Here is a 19,143-nt window from a genome sequence, read left to right on the forward strand (position 1 = left end):
GTCTGTCTGTCTGTCTGTCCAGATTTGCAGATTTGCAGGACAAGCAGGAGCACCAGCAGGTCTGGCTGAGGCATCCAGGCAAACAAACCCCATCCAGGGCTGGCAGGTTTGCCCTGGGGCAGTTGTGCCATCGCCCCCCAGGGCAGGGATGGGTGCCGGCGGCTCAGCCCTGAGCTGGAGCAGTGGCACTAACCAGTACAGCCAGTGCAGAACCAGTGGAGCCTGGAGGGCCTGGGGTGGTGGGGGCTGGACGCAGTCCTGCCTGCATTGGATGAACCTGGGGGGGGTCATTGTGCCAGCCAGCCCCCAATGGGTGCACAGCCGGACCCTTCCACCTCTGCCCAGGCTCCAGCCCTTCCCTTGTCCCGCTTCAACTGGGGCAGGTGGTGCAGCTCACTCATCCAGCTGAAAACCATCCTCTGTGTCCTTCCCTTCCCCTTTCTCCGATGTTCTGGTTCTGCACGTTTCTCCAGTGAACAGCTCATTTCCCCCAGCCAGCTCCCCCCTGCAAGTGCCCGGGAACACGCATGCAGCAGGGGGGCTTCAAATCTGCCTCTGCAGCCATGCTCGTATTTATCTGTGTTTGCTTCCACGTGGAAGCATCCACGAGAAGTGTCCCTGTCCCCAACGAGTGGTGAGGCAGCACCCCTGGGCAGCACAGGCGCCTCTCCCTGTGCTGCACCCAGGCTGGTCCCTTCCCATCTCGGTGGCAGCCCTGCCCTGGGTGCCAGCGGAGCATGGCCTTGTGCTGCACCGCAGCACCACTCACCTTCACCCTGGGAAACCACCTGGAGCACCCGCCTGGCGCAGGGGTGCCCGTCGTCTGCTTCTGGCTTTGCTGCCGGGATCCGGGTTCCCCAGGGCCTGGATGCTCCAGCCTCACTGGTGCCTGGCACAGGGTGTTCCAATGGCTCGGAGATGGTGAGGGGGGGCAATGGCATCTTCCACCCTTCTCCCCTCCTGTCCTGCAGCCCTGCAGCGTGGCCAACAGCCTGGTGGGGCAGAGGGGGTGTTTGTGGGGGTCTGGCACTGTAGGTGGAGTCTTGCAGTGGGATAGGGATTTGCCATGCAGAGGGATTCTTGCAATGCAGGAGGAGGACTTGTAATGCAGACGGTGGTCTTATAATGTGGGGGCTCCTGCAATGCATAGGGGGTCTTGCAGTGTGGGAGGGGGTCTTGCTGCACAGGGGGTGTTCTTGCAATGTGGGGGGATCCTGCAGTGCAAGGGAGCTGTTGTAATGCAGGGAAGACTGGCTGTGCTAAGAGGTCTTAGCACATATGGGGGGTCCTGAAATTCAAGAGGGCTCCTGCAGTGCCTGGGGGGTCTCCCCATGCAGTGGGCACTTGCATTGTGCCTGTGTGTCCTGCAGATCAAGGGGGCTCCTGAAATGCAGGGAAGGATCTTGCCATGCAGTAGGGGTCTTGCAATGTGGGGGGATGTCCTGCAGTGCAAGGGGGCTGTTGCAATGCAGGGAAGGCTCTAGCCGTGCCAAGGGGTCTTGCAACGTATCAGGCACGGGGTGGGGGTGGGGGGGGTGTCCTGAAGTTCAAGAAGGCTTCTGCAGTGCCTGGGGGGGTCTTGCCATGCAGTGTGGTCTTGCAGTGGGGGAGATCCTCCTGGGGAGGTCTTGCCATGCAGTGGGGTCTTGCAGTGGGGAGCGTCCTGAAATTCGAGGGGGCTCTCCAGTGCCTGGGGAGGTCTTGCCATGCAGGGGGGTCTCGCAGTGGGGAGGGTCCTGCCAATTGGACGGAGCTTTTGTAACGCGGGGAAGGCTCTTGCCGTGCAGTGGAGCCTCACCGCGGGGGGGTGTCCCGCCATCCGAGGGGGCTGTGGCCGCAGCTGGCCGGCTCCTGCCACGCCGCGGTGCGGGGGCGCAGCGGCGGCGGGCGGGGGTCGCGGTGGGGGCCGGCCCCGCGGGCGGGGGGCGGCGGGTGGTGGTCGCGGTGGGGGCCGGCCCGGCGGGCGGGGGGCGGTGCCGCGGCGGCGGCGCTATAAAGGCGGCGTCGGGGCGGGCGCGGCGGTCGGCGGCAGCGGCGGCGGTGGCGGCAGGATGACGGCGAACGGGACGGCGGAGCCGGTGCAGATCCAGTTCGGGCTCATCAACTGCAGCAACAAGTACCTGACGGCGGAGGCCTTCGGCTTCAAGGTGAACGCCTCGGCCGCCAGCATGAAGAAGAAGCAGATCTGGACGCTGGAGCAGGACGGGGAGGACTCCAGCGCCGTGCTGCTCAAGAGCCACCTGGGCCGCTACCTGGCAGCCGACAAGGACGGCCGGGTGAGCTGCGACAGCGAGGAGCCGGGTCCCGACTGTCGCTTCTTGGTGGTGGCTCACGGCGACGGGCGCTGGTCGCTGCAGTCCGAGCCCCACCGCCGCTTCTTCGGCGGCACCGAGGACCGGCTCTCCTGCTTCGCCCCCGCCGTCTCGGCCACCGAGAAATGGAGCGTCCACCTGGCCATGCACCCCCAGGCCAACCTCTACAGCCTGGCCCGCAAGCGCTACGCCCACCTGGGGCCTCGCCGCGACGAGCTGGCCGTGGACCGCGACGTGCCGTGGGGCGTGGATGCCCTCATCACCCTGCTCTTCGTGGAGCAGCGCTACAGCCTGCAGAGCTGCGACCACCGCCTGCTGCGCTGCGACGGCCGCCTGGTCCCCGCCGCCGAGCCCGGCACCGCCTTCACCCTCGAGTTCCGCTGCGGGAAGGTGGCCTTTCGCGACGGGGAGGGTCGCTACCTCGCCCCCTCGGGCCCCAGCGGCACCCTCAAGGCGGGCAAGAGCGCCAAGGTGGGCAAGGACGAGCTCTTCGCCCTCGAGCAGAGCTGCCCGCAGGTCGTGCTCCGAGCCGGCAACGACAGGAATGTCTCTACCCGGCAAGGTACGAGGGGGTGGGAATGGGGGGAGTCCCTGGGGTCTCCAGCCCGGGGTGAGCCCCTGCATCCCGCCGGCATCGGCGTCCCTCGGGCGCTGCCTGCCCCGAGCTGAGCTGCCCTCCTGCATCCCTCGGGCATCACCGCCGCATCCCCTCCATCTCCCCGGAGTGCCCCCCCCAGCGCTGCCCCCCTGGCAGCCCCCCGCGTCCCTGCAGCATCCCCTGCCTTCCTGCAGCGGCAGCCCCCCCCGCCCCAAGGGTGCTCCCCTGCATCCCTCTGCCATCACCTCTTCAGGGTGTCCCCCCCCGCGCTTGAACCCCTTTTCGCACAAGTCCCCACACCCCTCTCCTGAAGCCACCATCGCCTCAGGGCACCCCTGCTCCCCTCCAGCATGGCTGCCCGCGGTCCCTCCCCCAACCCCTCCACCCCCATTCCCCCCGCACCCCTCCCTTCCCCCTCCCCCAGCCCTGCAGCATCGCCTGCCTGGGGTCCCCTGGCCCCCCCAGCCCTTCAGCGTCACCTCTGCAGGGTGCCCTGGGCAGGGGGGACAGTGAGGGGCCTGCTTTGGGGTGCGGGGATGGACAGGGCAGGGGGGCTGTGGGGGTGGATGGGGCCTTCCCCTGCTGGAAGGAGGCAGGGCTGCCATCCCTCGCCTTCCTACCTGCAGAGCTCATTGTTCACCCAACAAAGCCTCCACCAACCTCCCCCTTCCCTCGGCCATGTGCCCTGCAGAACGGGGCCTGGGGAGGCTGCGGTTGCCCCCATGGGGCAGTAATCCCCTCCCCCCAACCCCGTGGGGCTGCATTTCCCAGTGTGTGGGGGCTGGGTGCTGCCCATCCCATCCCCAGCCTTGGCAGTGTTACATAAACGGCTTCGCCAAAACACCCGCATCCCACATGCACCCGCATCCCACATCCACCCGCACAAAGGCAGCCGCTTCGCCCGCCGCGCCGCCCGCACCCATCCCCGTTCCTGCCGCTCGCCCCAGGGGCCACCGTGCTGCCTGCTTCGGGCGTCACGGCCACACGGCACGGCTGCCCTGGGCACATGGCCGCCCGCCTGCCCTCGAGTACCCGGTGCGCATCGCACCCCCTAGCTTGCGGGGTGCTTGCAGGGGGCCGGGGGTCCCGGCTCTGCGGGCTGGGCGATGCTGGAGGTGCACGGCTGCCTGCCGGGCTGGTGTGGGAGCCGTGGGGCATGTCACCGGCACGCCGAGTCAGGCCGGCACACGCCGGGCGCGGGATGGGTGCGAGCATGTCTCACTGCAGCGAAGCCTGGAGGAACAAGCAGCGGGGAATTTTTGTTGTCTGTATATACAATATTTCAAGGTGAATCCTCGTCTGTGCCTGAGCAGCTCCTTGCCGGGAGCTCGCCACCTTTCTCCTTTCAGAGAGCAAATCCTGTGCTGCAGAGCAGCCCCTTAAAAAAAACAAAATAATGCCTGTGAAGATGGGCAGCGGGGACTATTTGCCCAGGCGTAGGGGTTTGGGGAAGAGAGGAGGAGGATGGAGATGGCGGGAGGCTGCCGCAGCGCCGTGGGGGAAGGGCTGCTGCAGCCCTTTGTCACCGGAGATGGGAAAACCAGATGTGGGGGGAGATTGTGCGGGATGGGGTGGCGGTGGTGGGAGCCCCACGGCGTGAGTGGGAGCGCTGCTGGCGGACCTGCCGGCTTTGTGTGATTCACAGGGATGGGGGTGGTGGGAAGGGGGGGGGGGGGGCACAAATCTCCCCAGCAACAGGGGGCTCTGGGCTGGGCCCGGCCCCTTTCCAAGCAAAATCCAGTGGGGAAGGGTGCGCCGGGGCTGCACACCCTCGCTGCTTGAGTCCATTTTGGCCGGAGAAGCCGTTTCTACCTGGTTTATCCTGCCCGGCAGCAGCGAGAGGCTGGGAGCTGCCGCGCTCTGGGCTCGCCCTCCCTTCTCCCGTCGGGAAAAGCGCCTTGTCCCAAGGTTTCGGAGGAGGCAGCCGACAAACAACCGTCGGAGGAAGTGGTTGCAGACAGCCCTTTCCCCCGCCGCGCTGATAAGCGCCGCGCTGCTGGCAGAAGTGCCGATGGCCGCCCGGGATGGCTGCCCGGGATGCGGGCGGTGGGCACGGAGCGGCTGCACCTGGGAATGGGCAGCTTGTGCCCGCCTGGGGTTAGGGAGGGAGCGGGGATGGCAGTGGCTGTCCGCCCCCCGAGGAGTGGGGACAGGGCCACTGGGATTTTGTGGTTCCCCTGGCTGGGAGCTGGAGCCGGTCCAAGCTTGGGACAGCGCTGTCCCGCAAGTGTCGAGTCAGCTCCTGGCCGGGAGCCTTCTCCCTGTCCCTGGGATGGCCGGTGTCACCACCGCCTGCATACGGGGCACTGGGGACCACGACGCCACCATCCCGGGGGAAGCATGAAGTAGGTGCCAGCCCTGCCTCTGCACCAGCACTGGGGCTGGGGGGGCCCTGGCACCGCTGCCCTGCCTCCAGCCACAGGATGGGCACCCTGGGGAGCCTCAGGCTCCGTGAGACCCCCATCTCCCCATCGCGCCTCCCAACGGAGCCCTGCCGGGGTGCTGCCAGCAGAAAGCGGCCTCCTCCCCGGCTCAATGGCTCCTTTCTAGCCCCGACTGCGGCAACAAAAGGCCCTTTGTGGGCGCGAGGGTCCCCGGGGGCAGAACGCTGGCGTCCTCCCAGCTCCGCTGGGCCCCTGCCAGCCCCCCGCCCGGCAGAGGTGCTCCGCCTGCCCCCCCCCCCCCCCCGCAAACCGTGGGGGGGAGAGGATGGGCCGACTGGGAAGCGAGGCATTTCGGGAAATGGGGGTCCAGGGAGGGGGCGAGCGAGCAGGGCGGTGATGGGAGTGTGCCTGGGCATGCCAGGTTGGTGACGGGGAGCTCTGCTCCGGGGCTGGGAGCCCTCCTGGCCTGAGGTGGGGAGATGTGGCTCTGGGTGGGGAGCGTGACTGGGGGCACACGCTCGGGTGCAGGTTTTCATCTGGAGATGCCAAGTGGCGCGTTGGTGCTTGGGGGAGACCACAAAGCCACAGGAAATCCGTAGGGAAGGAGGAGCGGGTTTTCCAGGAAATCCATGCTTCACCCCCACCCGTGACCCCCTTGCAGAGCTGCACCCCCAGCAGAGGAGCTGTGTGGTCCCTGGGTGCTCCAGGCTGTTGCTTTTAGATAAAAACATCCTTGGATTTATGTACGGTTGCAGCATAAGCCCGTCTGGAGGGGACGAGTCTCGGAGCACGTGTGCGGCTGTGGTGTGGGGTGCCAGAGCCCTGCAGGGAGACCGGACCCAACGTGCGCCGGCAGAGCTGGCTGCAGCATCCCCTGGGCTGCTGGGGCACCAGGACCCGAAATCCTGCCCTGCCACCCGCGAGGGCTCGGGGGCTTTGCCAGCACTCCCTTGGAGGAAGGCAGGCTCAGGTTTTATCAGCCATAACCGTGGTGTTTCTGCAAGGGAGCCTCTTGGCCTCTGGGGAGTCGGAGGATGGGAAAGGTGCAGCCTCCCGTCTGCTCCGGGTGCTGGGCAGGGCTGGCAGCTGCCTGCGGGTCCTGCCAGCTCCCAGCTGGAGAAAGGCAGCGAGCAGAGCCTGTGCACGGGCAGCTCCTGACGTGTGGGTCTGCCCCCCGTGGGTCCGAGCATGGGGACTGCTCTGGCTGGCTTGTCCCACTGGCTGGCCATGGTCCGCCGGGCTCTTGGCCTCCTCCCCATGGAGCGCATCCCGCTGGGTCTCACCAGCATCCCAGGATGGCATGTAGGGCACCACCTGTGTGAGTTTAATGTAGAGGGAAGGTCTTCTACATGCTGTAAATGACCCCCACACTGGGTCTGTGGCCCCTGGTGGCACGGAGGTTGGCACAGGTACAGCAAACTGCTCCTTTAGATGGAGAAGCCTCTCCCCGGGAGATGTGGGAAGGCACGTGCTCTGGGATGGCCACAGGCCTCCATGTGCATCTGCCATCCAGGGTTGGAGAGCAGCGAGGGCTGGGGCATTGATCCTGCAAACCCGAGGGGCTGGCAGCAGCTGAGGGGCTTGGGAAGCCCTTCCCTGCGCCAGCGCCGGCTTGTCCCCCATCGCCCTCCCTGGCTCTCCGAGGACCCTGAGCCCAGGGCTTTGTTTGGGGGTGGGGGGTGGGGCACCGTGTTAGGCAGCCCTTGCGGGGGGACGTGCCTCAGCTCCCACCTCCCCAGGACCCCCCTAGCAAACCCATGTTGTGGATGGAGCCGGAGGACATCCCACACAGGGAATCTGGGGGGGAGCAGCCGTGCCCCCCTGCTCCCCAAACGCTGCCCTGCCGCTGTGTGATTGCCCCCCTCCAGCCTCCAGCTGTAATTAGCAGCTTTGTCAAGGTCAGGCAGAGTCGTGCGGCTCCAGACTGTAAATTTACCAAGAGCGGTAATTAAAGCGTGATTGCAATGGGAGCGGCACAGCCGGGCCGGGCGCTGCGGGAGAGCGGGTGGCTGCGGGCTCCCTGCCACAGCCCTGGGCTGCAAAAAGCGGGGTGGTGGCAGGGGGTGGCTGGAGGGACAGCCTCTGTGTCCTCACCATGGGGACACGGGGACATCGCTCCTAGACCCGCCATGGTCCTACCGCCTCTCTGCCCATGCTTCATCCCATCCCTCCCCGCTCTGACCCCCCAAACCTCCTGCTCCAGCTCAGTTACAGCCCTTTGAAGCTGCCTTCTGCCCCCGCCATAATTGCATTCCTTTCTGCTGAGTCGGTGTAACCCAACCCAGCGCCGCTTTTGGGGAGGGGGCGGTGGGAGACCCTCCTGCAGCACCAGCAAAAGCCAAACCTCCCCGCCATGGCCAGAGCCTGGGCAACTGCACGGCAGCGGGGTGGGGGAGCCCGGTGGGTTCGCTGTGCTCTGTGGTGGGGGGTCCCTGGGGGCAAAGGGATGGTGTTGGGAGGCTCCCAGTGCTCCTGTCCCCCCTCCAGCCCATCTGTGGCGCAGAGCATCCCCCCAGACTCTCCCCATCCTGGTGCCTGCAGGTCAGGCAGCTCTTTGCCGAAAAGCCTGGCAAGGAGGAAGCTCTGCTGCCTGCTTGCCCCCCACTGCAATCAGCAGCAGCAGCACTTGCAGGTTAGGGGGGTTCAGGGGTGCTGGCAGCCCTGGGTGCTGGGCTGCACCTCCTGGCATCCCCTCCCGCAGCCCAGTCTGTCCCTGTGAGCCCCCGCAGAGCCCCCCTGTGCAGCGCGCAGGCGGCTGTACAGCTCTCGGAGCAGCCCGCTGCGGCGCTGCTTTCCCGGCGGGGGTGCAAAAATCAAAACCAAATGTTTCCACCGACCGCTGGCTCAGCCCCCGGCAGCCCTGGGAGGCGGCGAGTGTGGGACAGCTGTGCCAGCCGAGGACTCTACCGGCGGGGCTGGGCTTGGTGGCCCTACAGCACCCCTTTGCCCCCCGTGCTGCCCCAGATACGCCGGGGAGCAGAGCAGCGGGGCAGTGGTGTGTCCATCGGGAGCTGCAGAAGGTGCCAGAGGATGCTCAGTGGGAGAGGGAGCTGAGGACAGGCAGCGGTGTGGCAGCCATAGGACAGTTTGGGTGTGGGAGAGAAGATTACAGCCAACAAAGCCAAGCCCTCAAAGCCTGATCCCTTTGGGAAAGGTGGGAGACTGATAAGCGAAGCAGAGATGGCTCCTGGGATAGGGGTGGCATGGGATGCGGATGGCTCTTGAGAGATGCAGGCGGGCGATGGAAAGCCACCATCGCCACCTCTGAGGCCGACAGCTGGTGTGTGGAGGTGGATGGTCCCTCCTCAGGTGGGTGCAGCTGGTGGGACTCACTGGTGGCTGTGCCGTGCACAAGGGCCACCCCGGCGGCGGTCCCTGGAGCCCTCCCAGTGACCCTGTACTGCAGCATTCCCACTCCCAGCAGCTGAGGAAGGTGCAAGGGGCCAAACACGTTGACCAGCCCCACGAGCAGGTCCTTGGCTCCAGGAAAAGGCAGATTTGGGCAGAAAGGTTGCACACGCACCTCGCATCCTTTACAGGACCTGGTGCATGGTTGGACACCACATGGGTGCTACAGGAGAGGGATGTGGGTGCTTTCTGCTGTGAAAAACTTACCCAGCTGTACTAGACCCCAGTCTGTATCGCCATCCTCTCCTGAGCTGTTCCCATTGGTTATGGACCTGTGCTCCACTGGTGGTACTGGGGCCCATCTCCACTCGTCCCAGCTGTAGGTAGACAGGGAGAAGCGGGGCCGAGCACCGCGCCCCAGCTCCCTCCCCAAAACCCAGCACGGCAGCTTGGCTGTTTTGCTCTGGCTGCAGGCTACGGCTTGTGACTCGCCTCCCCAGAAGTATTTTTGGGCAGAAATCCACCAAGCTGGAGAGCTCTGGAGAGGATTTGGCCCCGCTAGCCCTGACTAAGCAGGTTTGCTTAGGCTCAGTGCCTGTGGGTGGATGTGCATGTGGCCTGGGGGGGCCAGCGGTTGCCCCAGGACTGTGGCTGGTGGCCCCAGGACCAGCTGCATCTGCCTCCAAGGTTGCCAAGGGCAAATGCTGTCTCTGGTCCCGTTGGTGCAGGGATGGGTCATCCTGGCTGGCAGAGCTGGGGGACCGGCTGGTCTGACTGGGAAAGGCTTGGCTGCCCCAGGGCTTTCCCGAGCTGCCTCCCTGCAAACCTCACCGCCCTGACAGGCTGTGACAATTTATGGAGGAAGGATGGTGCCACGGTGCTTAACCACGCCGTGAGCTGGGGATTCATAGGTGGCCCAGTGGCCTCTGCTAATGGATTCAGTAACCTGGCTGTCACCCTCAGGGTGTGTGTGTGTGTTTAAAAAACTACAGCCCTTTGTGCGTGAAATACCTTGGCTGGTCTTTGCTTGATGCTTAATCGTGATGGAGCTGATGGTGGTGGAGCCGGAGAGTCAGGTGGCTGCCTCAGCTCAGTCCAGTTTATGGCCTCAACACCTGAGCAGCCAAATGCAAACCTGGATTTGAACGCAAAATTCTGGGGTGGGATGGTGTGCGAGGGATTTGGGAGTCAGCAAAGCTCACCCAGGGGAGTGGGAGCCCTTCTCAGTGGGGTTTCCTGGGCTGGTTCCACACCTGGACCCGCTAGAGGTGGTTTGGGGTCCCCCCCCCGCCTTGTGCACCCCCACTTCCATCTGCCTCTGCCCTGCAGGGATGGACCTCTCGGCCAATCAAGATGAGGAGGGTGACCAGGAGACCTACCAGCTGGAGATCAACAAGGACACCAAGAAATGCGCCTTCAGGACCTATACTGGGAAGTACTGGATGCTCACCTCAAATGGGGGCATCCAGTCCACCGCCTCCACAAAGTGAGTCCTCTGCCCCCACCAGCCTGGGGCCGTGCATGGGCTTCAGGGACCCCTCTTCATCTGCCGGGGTTATCCTGGGGATTTTCCAGCCTAGGCGCTCATCCCAAAACACTTTCCAGCGAAGGCGGTGAATTCCCTGGAGAGCCCTGGGGCTGGCCCGGGGCTTGCCACCCACGATGCTCAGGAAGTCCTTCGGGCCACGTAATCCTTCCCGGCCGGCTGGGGCTGTTGAAATGCTTTACCCCGCAGTTCAACCCTCTGCGAGCCGGGCAGAAACCCCAAAAATGCATTTGGCTGCCTGCCTGCCTCCTGCCCGTGGGGCGAGGGCTTCGACGGCCACTACGATGTGGCCCATCCTGCAAAAAATGTATCGAATCGGGATCTCCCGGTTCCTGCTGTGACCCTTTCCAAGGTGGTGGGGTGGCACCGGCAGGTCCCCATCTGTTGCATCCCACTGAAGGCTCTCTCTGCCCCTGCAGGAACGCGAGCTGCTATTTTGACATCGAGTGGTGTGACAAGCGCATCACCCTGAAAGCTGCCAATGGCAAGTACGTGACAGCAAAGAAGAACGGGCAGCTGGCGGCCTCCATGGAGACAGCGGGTAAGGGACCCCCTTAGGGACCCCTGTCCTGTGCTGGGGTGGCAGGGGATGGACAAAGTCCCCGCTCCGAACCAGACTCCTCTTCCGAATGATGCTCAGGGATGCAGGCAGTAAGTTTTCTTAATGACCGTTTCACATGCTGTGAGATGGGAGGCCAGATGGGGTGGGTGAGAAATGGGTGGGGGGCACAGCCCACCCTCCTCACTGCTGCCTGCCGGCTGTGGGGTCCGGGCGCTGCACCCCCTGGGCTGCTCTCATATCCTTTCTCCCCTCCGGCGCAGGTGAGACGGAGCATTTTGTGATGAAGCTGATCAACAGGCCCATCATCGTCCTCCGTGGCGAGCACGGCTTCATCGGGTGCCGGAAGGTGACTGGCACCCTGGACTCCAACCGCTCCTCCTACGATGTCTTCCAGCTGGAGTTCAATGACGGAGCCTACAACATCAAGGGTGAGTCCTCGGGGGTGGCTACGGGCTGGGGGTGGGGTGACGGCCATGGGGGTCCCTGTGGTGGCTCACAGGGCCACCTTGTCCCCTCTCCCTCTTGCCTGCAGATGCCACTGGGAAGTACTGGATGGTGGGGAGTGAGTCGTCCGTCACCAGCAGCAGCGACACCCCCGTGGACTTCTTTTTTGAGTTCTGCGACTATAACAAAGTGGCCATCAAAATCAATGGCAAATACCTGAAGGGTGACCATGCTGGGGTCCTCAAGGCATCCGCCGACGCCATTGACGCCTCCACCCTCTGGGAATATTAATGCACTTTAGCATACCTCCCATTGCCAACTTCTCTTTTCCCTCCTCCGTCCTTTTTTCTTTTGGGTTTTGTTTCTCCTCTGTAAAAGGATTTTCAGACTGGCTTGCCCTTTCCTCCTGCCGTAGAGTTGGTGCGTTATGTGGGAGGTGGGTCTCCATAAATCCCTGTAAGAACTGGAAAAGTGATGGGGGCAGCCTGCCTATAGCTCTGTAGAGGGGTCTGTCTCTATCCTCCTCCCCCCTTGCCTCCCTCCAGGTTTGCTGGGCTTGGAAACTGCCGACCCCCATCCCAGCCCTGAGCATCACCTTAGGTAGTTCAGTTTCCACTCCTCGATTGAAAAAAAGGGAATAAGATCACCTCCATGCTTGCTTCCACCATATCAGCGCTGGCGCCGCCCAAATCTGTCCTGCCAGTGTCCCCCGGCACACCTGTGCCATCCTGACCTGCTCCAAGCAGGGGCAGAGCGATGGTGCTGGGCTCAGCCAGCTCCTCCTGGCTCTCCCTGGCAGCTTCTCTCCGCTCCTGGCTTTCGGGGCAGGATTCATCCCTGGCTGAGCCGCTGAGGTGACCTTACATATCACAGCAGCCCTGGGGCTGGTGTGTGCCGGCATGGGTCCCCATGGAAGGGCCACCAAGCCGACCCCCCCGACCCCTGCACCTGGAAATGATTTTTTTAGGGTGATCCCGTCTGGAAAGCCTCAGTCTTTCATCTCATGGAGCCCCACACGCCTTGTGTCCCTCTGCCCCTCCTTGTGCTTCTGGCTGTGGAGGAGCATCATAGACCTTGGCTGTGGGGCCAGCCGGGCAGGTGGCTGCCTGAGCTGGTCCTGCTGCTGTGCCTGGGAGGGGATGGCGTGGGGGGGATGCAGAGCTCGTGCCGGGTGGGGGCTTCATCCAGCCCACCTCCAGCGCTGGCAGGCTTTGGTCCCCGCAGGAGCCCAGCTGGCCGATGCAACCTGCCCTGGGCGGTGGCTGGAAGCATAAACTGCAGATTTTGGTTTACAGAATAGAAAAGTTCCTTAGCAAACTTTGCACAGTGATATTTGCTCAGTAGCTTTGTTGTTTTTTTTTTTTTTTCTTCTCTTTTTTTTTTTTTCTTTTTCTTTTCTCTCTCTCTTGTAAAATACTGGAACAGTGAGGCAAATCACTGAACACCTAATGCTGAATTAGGAAGTGCCCGTTCCTGTGGGCTCCCCTGAGGAGGGCAGCTCCTCATCTCGCCGCCCCCGGGGCACCTGGGCTCGGCTCTCATGCCATCGCAACCCTACTGGAAACATTAAAAAAAAAAAAAGAAAAAAAAAAAGAAAAAAAAAAAGACCAAAACAGTATTTTTGTTAGTCTCTATTTATATATGCTCTCCATGGCACTGTGTTACCAGCTGTTGTCTGTACTAGGTCTGCATTAGAGTATAACGCTGTTTGTAACAGGTGATGCTGACGTGTTCGTTAGGGTGTTGAAAGGCACTTTATCCTTTGGGGCCTTCCTGGGGCCGGGATTCGCTCCCTGCAAACACACCAAGGAGCCTTTTCCCCTTGGGCCCCCGCTGGGGAGGGAGCGCTGGTGCCCACCCCACACCAAGGGTGCTCGCGGCATCGCTGCGGTGCCAGACCAGGGCCGGTCCCTGTCGCCGCAGGCAAGGTAGGGGCTCGTCAGCCTTAAAGCCACGTGGAGGGGCAGCCCTCCATAGGAGCTTGGTGCTAACCTCTCAGCTGGGAGAGCGAGCCACCCGTCCCCTGCCAGGGGGACACCTCTGGGCCAGGGTCCCTGGCTGGCGCAGGGGATCCTGGCTGGGACTCTACCTCGGCTCTGCGCTCACATCCAGGGGCTGTGGTGCCCACCCACCCGGGGACCGCGCTGCCCCTCGAAGGACCGAGTGTCTTGATGAAGCCCTGAGTGACCCTGTGACTTGGCACACACTTTTTGCTGGCCTTCACCCCCTCACCGTGTTGCCTCCGCCCTGTCCCCCGTCGCAGTTGGAACCATGTAACTCCCGCTCCAGCTTCTCCCGTGTGACACTAGGTCATCATCTCTCCTGTCTCCTTATCGGGTGTCGTGACTCTCTGAAAACATCTCACTCTGAAAATTTTAAGTTTCGGGTTTATTTGGTTTTTTTTTTTTATTATTATTTTTTTGTAAGTGCCATTTGTATAACTTAAAAAAAAGCTTCAAATGGAGAAAGATGAATAAAAAAACCTTGCATTCGGATAGAAGCAGCGGTGTGTGGTCTGTCAGGGCAGCTGCAGCTGCAACAGCCTTTTAATGAGGCACGAGGCTGAGCATGGGGCATTTGGGGGCCAAACTGCTTCACCAAGCCTGAGCTGGAACTGGAGGGCTCGGGCGGGTGGGCGGCCAGGGAACGGTGGCCAACAGGCTCATCCTACCCAAGGGACTAAAGCCAAAGCCGGCTGGAGGCTGGTCACCTCGAGATGCTCAGGGCACTGCACCCACCTGCGCAGCGGTCAGGGATGCACCAGCACCCCAGCTCTCCTGCGAAGGCACTGCCTTTTTTTCCCCCGGCTCAGATATTCCCTGCCCCATATGATGTCCCTGAGAGAGGGAGGAGGTACCTGGTAGGAGGGAAGAGCGGTGGGATTGCAGAATCATGGAATGGTTGGGGTTGGGAGGGACCTCTGGAGATCTAACTCAGCCCCCTGCTAGAGCAGGTTGCATGGAGCGGGATGCTGGTTTTGGGTGCAGTGTGGCATCTCTGCTCAGTGATACGGAGGAGAAAAAGAAAGAACCAAGGACGGGAAGGAGGTGGGATGCCCACCTGCTGCAGCCAGCCCGGGCCAACACACAGCAGCCGGCCGGAGGAGCTGGGATGGCTGGGATGTACCCCCAGCCCTCCCAGGACAGCCAAAACCAGCCCTAAAACTCAACCAACCCACCCAGGCTTCATGCTGGGGCCAACCCCAGTTTCGGCTGTGAAGCTGGGGTGCAGCACCCACCCATGGAGGGGCTGGGGACCAGCTCCATCACCCACACCAAGCAGCCAGCCCCTTCGCTGCCCCTTGTCTCCCACAGCCCAGCTCAGCACTGCAGGTCACTGACGGCCCATTTGGCTTTTACCTATCCAAAGCTGGTTTGGTAAAAGCAAAGAGTGGGGCAAGGAGGGGGGCTGCCAGCTGCCCCCAGTCGCACAACCCGGGGGGGGGCGGGAGGGCACAGGCCAGAGGGACCTTCAGAGCTAGGTCTCAGCTGTTTGCCAGCACGGGGAAGGGGCTCCAGAGCCACCACAGCGTGGCAGGGAGGACCCTCACCCATCCCCTCCTCCCCAGTCGCCAACACACATTTCCTTTTGCTTTTAAGGCCAGATTCTGCATTTAGCATCACTCCTGCAAGGGGGGTGGGGGGGAGAAGTCCCCCACAGCCTTTCCTCCACTCGACACACACATCCTGGTTTCCATTTAAAGAAACAACTGGAAACCATTTTCTATCCCGTCCAGTTTTTCCTCGGGAGCATGTGGAACGTATTAAGCTTTTCCAGGAGGGTCAAATGGGTTTTGCCTTGCAACTTACAGAGTTTTCAACCGCACGGGCTGAGATCTGGCACAAGAGCCCTGCCTGCTCATCCCCGCCGCCTGCCATCAGCCCTGGCATCTGGGCTGGAAGGAGGATGCTTCGGCTGTAACGAAAGCACGGAGGTAAAAGCCAGAGTGCACAAATTTATTTACAAAAAATTCAAATTACAATATAATACAGGAACTTTTTACACACAGAATATTAGAACAGTTTACTACCAGAAGGTAAAGAAAAATATGTTGCTTTTTTTTTTTTGGGTGTGGGTTTTTATTTCTTTTTTTTTTTTGTAACAAACCACCTATTTATTTTCAGCTATTGTTATACAAAGTTGCAGAACATGCACATCTTTACAGGGTTTCTTTCTTTTAATATAATGTTTTGCTAAGTGCAAATACTAAGTTTCTCTCCCCACCTTTAAGGCAAGTAAAATGGGACACTGCAATTAACCATGAGAAGTACCTGTTACAGAATCAGCCTGGGCACAGCAACCTCCCTGTCCCCTTCTGAAGGACAAATGGTTTCAAGGACCACAGGGCAGGAGGGAAAACGGGATGCAGATCACAGATGGCTCTGGTGCTTCTGCACTAAGTTTTGGGTTTCTTTTTTTCTTTTAAAATAAACTGACCCAGATCTGAGTGCTATCAGAAACCACAGCTCAAGGTCTCTTGGGGTAGAGGGGAGGAGAGGCTACACGCATTGGCTGTGGAGTAATTTTCGGTGAAGGGGGTGTTCCCTGGGGAGGGAAGCAGCTCGGAGCCCAGCACCACCCCAGGGCTGGGCAGAGGGCTAAGGCTCATCGCTGGGGGCTGCTGGGCGCAGGGCACAGCCGCATCGCAGACCAAGCACCCATTTCTCTTCTCTCAGACACAAATAAGCTCATGGTTTCGGCAGGGGACACGGGGACAGTGGTCCCCTCTTCCCCTACGCCCACCAGGCTCCTCCAGGACCATGACCATCACACCATGGCAGCAGCAGACCCTCATCACATCCCAACCACGAGGACGGAGCACTGACACTAACCTCCTCTTGGCACCTCTGCCCGACACTCCTCCATCCCTCACGCTCCATCTCTGCGCTCCCCCCTGCCCAGGCTTTGCAGACCCCCAGGCAGCTCTAGACACGCACCCAATCACCGTTTTGCTAGTTACTGCTCCCAGCCACATCGCCCTGTGACACCCATCACGTTTCCTTCACCTTCCACGTCTGGGCCACCGGCTCAACACCTGAGCTGTGCCCCAACTGCTCGAACCCCCTCCACTGCCTGACCCCCGCTTTGCACAGGCAGGTGCTGGGGGACAACCGCGACCGTGCTGCTGGGAAAGGCACAAGGTTCAGGAAGCCTGGAGGGCTCATCCAAGCTGACCCTTGAGCCCAGAAAGTCTCAGCTATTAAAAAACCAGGATTCCCTTTCTTCTGAGCTGGTTCTAAGAAGCATCCATGCTTCTTCTGACCTCAGTCCACTTTCTTGCCACCCTCTAGTGCTGTGAACACAGCCCTCCCTCCCCAGATCCCACGGGACGCCCTGCTCCTGGCTACCGCAGGGAATCGCTTGGTGCAAGGCAGGATTTAAATCTGGTTAAAACCCAGCCGAGCAGCAAGTGATAAGCTCCTGCAGCCCCCAGACTACTTCCAGAAATAAATTAAAGAAAATTATAGCAGCAAGGGAATAGCACTTGGTTATTACTGCTAGAGAGATGGCGGCACTGAGGAGCTGGAACTCCACAGGGTACGTCCAACCCCAAGGCAACACCCAAGAGTGGAAAAATCGCTGACTCAGCTCCAAAAGACATAGAAGTCCCCTCTGGGAGACCCTCCTGGGGACAGTGGTCCCCAGGTGCTGTCCCAGGCCACGGTGGAGGCTACCTTTCCCCAGGAGCATCCCGCCGCCAGCGCTGCACCCATCGCTCACTGCGTGCCCGAGGGGACGCTGTGCTGGGAGCGGACACGGAGAGCTGCGCGAGGGTCTGGCAGGGACCACGTGGCAGAGGCAGGGAGTTTAACCTGAAAAACAAATCAAACTGAGAGATACCTGGATGCCAAGATACAGGGGGGAATAACGGGAGAGGAAACGCACCCAGAGAGCTCCCAGCCGGACAGAGCAGAACAAAGCCCGGATCAAACCACTCGGGAAACAACAACAGCACAACCGGGCTGCTAAAAGCTAGCACAGCATTTCTGGGAAGAGTTTTGGGGCTTTTTTTTTTTCCACTTCAACCATTTTCTTTTCTAGAGGGGGCCCATACGAGACAGCACAGCCAAGGCCTGTGGGGAAAGGGCTTTGTGCCAACACTCCTCCCACAGCCCAGCAATACACCCCCTGCTTCTTACAAGGAAGTTTTGCTTTTCCTAAATCCTCACTTCCTAAGTCCAGCAATACTCACATTTGCCTTTTAACATGCTTTTCCAAAGCCAATTAAGCCAAAACACACATTTTGCAGAAGGCATTAAGCGCCGCGGAAGCAGCCAGCTTCCTGCAGCACAAGGCTACAGCTGCCCCTTCGCTGCAGGGGGGTCGGCTAAGGGGGCTCCCGGCTCACCGCTGCCTGCACGCACGACTACAGGGGCAGTTCCTCACCCTTCTGCTACAACACACATCACACACCACCATCTATGCATCTAACCAGGTTATTTGCCCAAGCAGTTTTGCAATAAAGAATGCAGCTCAGGCTCCAGGTGCTTCTATCAGGTCTGTAAGGACTGCGACCAGAAGCAGGGGGAGATGCCAGATGAGAACAGCAAAGGCCATGTTTTGGAAGCTGACAGGCACTCACCCCTAGGGGAAAAAAAGTCCTGAGCCCTTCAAAGGGGGCAAGTTCAATTCAGCCAAAGGTTAGGGTGCCCGAGTCTTTTGCTACTTGTTAAAGCCCTGAGACATGGCCCTGGGCTTCCTACTGAGATCTCAGCAATGAGATGGCTGCTGCATCCCCTCACTCCACTTGTAGAGTGAGAAATGCTAGAAACACTAGACTGACTTGGTTTTGAACAATTTATTTCTGCTGTGAGGTGCTAGCAGGTACAGGGATGCCGGAGAACACGGGAACCCAGCCCTGTACCTCCCTGCAAGCAGAAGGCTAGGGCTGCCGACTCCTGTTACCTTGCTCCTGAGGGTCTTACTCAAATGCCAAGTCTCTCCTCCCTTCCCCCAAGACTCACTCGATTGTGTGGCAGCTGCTCCGACTGATGGGATTTTTGGAAAGTCCCCGAGTGACAGCTGCATCCTTGTGCTCCCCACAAAGTCTCACTTTTCTTCCCAACAGCTACCCGAACAGGCTTTGTCAAATCTAAACATCTGGATGCCCAACAGAGGGAGAGACCCCTTGGAAACACAGCACCAAGCCCTGTAGCAGCACAGGTTGAAATGTTTGACCGCAGAAGTTCAGAGAAGCTCTAGAGAAGGGTGCAGTGCAGGTATCCGTGAGCCAGAGCCCGTCCCCTTCCCGCTGGCTAAACCAAGGGGGGCTGCAGAAGGAAGGGGGGTGGTGTTACGGGGGTGGCTTCGCCCTGCAATGACCCTCCACCAAGTGCTGTTTGAACCAGGTCAGAACCGGTGTCGGGGCTGAGGGCCAAAGTGCATAGGCAAGTTGTGCTCCAGCTGAACATTGATCTGAGGGAAATCATAGTTCACCCTCATGTTCGGTAGTGGGGGGACGTAGGGGGCAGGGATGGGGCCGATGTTGAGGGGGATGTTATTGTACATGGGACGGACGGGAGGGAGCGGGAAGGGAGGGTGCACGAAGGGGTAAGGGGGCATCCGGGGTTGATGGAGGTTCTGAGGAACGGGTCTGGGGATGACTTCAATTCTCTGGATTTTCTCCATGGGCTTTTCTGCAGGAGGGCCAATCCGCTTGAAGCTGTTCTCTGCAGAGGGAGGAGAGAAAAGAACCCGTCATCCCACAAACAAGAACTCACCAAGCTCAGTCCATGGTCTTACATTTGCAGTTGGCATCCTCCATCCCCGGCACATTCCTCAAACATGCTCTCTGCAGTATCGCTGCTTGCCCCTTCCATGCTCCACGCACCAGGGAGCACGGCACTAGCCTTCCAGGTTGGCTCCTTTCATCTTTTCACCACACCACAGACAGGGAACAGCTCCTTCTGCACCCCCATGACTCAGCACAGAGGCTATGCTGCCCTTCA

General features: G+C 60.8%; 2 protein-coding genes across 4 annotated transcripts in view; one reads left to right on the forward strand and one right to left on the reverse strand.

Annotated features, from left to right (window-relative positions):
- The first annotated feature begins 2,010 nt into the window (after positions 1–2,010).
- FSCN1 (fascin actin-bundling protein 1) lies at positions 2,011–12,832 on the forward strand. Its single transcript, XM_040592569.1, has 5 exons — positions 2,011–2,874; positions 9,972–10,128; positions 10,608–10,729; positions 11,011–11,178; positions 11,283–12,832. Exons 1-5 carry the CDS (start codon positions 2,052–2,054, stop codon positions 11,483–11,485), a joined length of 1,473 nt encoding a protein of 490 aa, XP_040448503.1. The 5' UTR covers positions 2,011–2,051; the 3' UTR covers positions 11,486–12,832.
- Positions 12,833–15,280: 2,448 nt separating this feature from the next.
- Positions 15,281–19,143, reverse strand: part of RNF216 (ring finger protein 216) — an 80,845-nt gene continuing 76,982 nt past the window's right edge. For all 3 annotated transcript variants that reach the window (XM_040591198.1, XM_040591199.1, XM_040591200.1), the window contains one exon: positions 15,281–18,864. In XM_040591198.1, coding sequence (XP_040447132.1) covers positions 18,545–18,864 — 320 coding nt within the window. In that variant the 3' untranslated portion in view covers positions 15,281–18,544. The remainder of the gene's footprint in view (positions 18,865–19,143) is intronic.

This window comes from Falco naumanni, chromosome 4, assembly GCF_017639655.2.
Source record: "Falco naumanni isolate bFalNau1 chromosome 4, bFalNau1.pat, whole genome shotgun sequence".
NCBI classification, from domain to species: Eukaryota; Metazoa; Chordata; class Aves; order Falconiformes; family Falconidae; genus Falco; species Falco naumanni.

Bases quoted from the DNA above. Each gene is read 5' to 3' on its own strand.
- FSCN1 (XM_040592569.1), top strand. From the start codon at position 2,052: ATGACGGCGAACGGGACGGCGGAGCCGGTGCAGATCCAGTTCGGGCTC. The intron at 2,875-9,971 runs GTACGAGGGGGT...TCTGCCCTGCAG, and splicing joins GAATGTCTCTACCCGGCAAG to GGATGGACCTCTCGGCCAAT. The intron at 11,179-11,282 runs GTGAGTCCTCGG...TCTTGCCTGCAG, and splicing joins CGGAGCCTACAACATCAAGG to ATGCCACTGGGAAGTACTGG.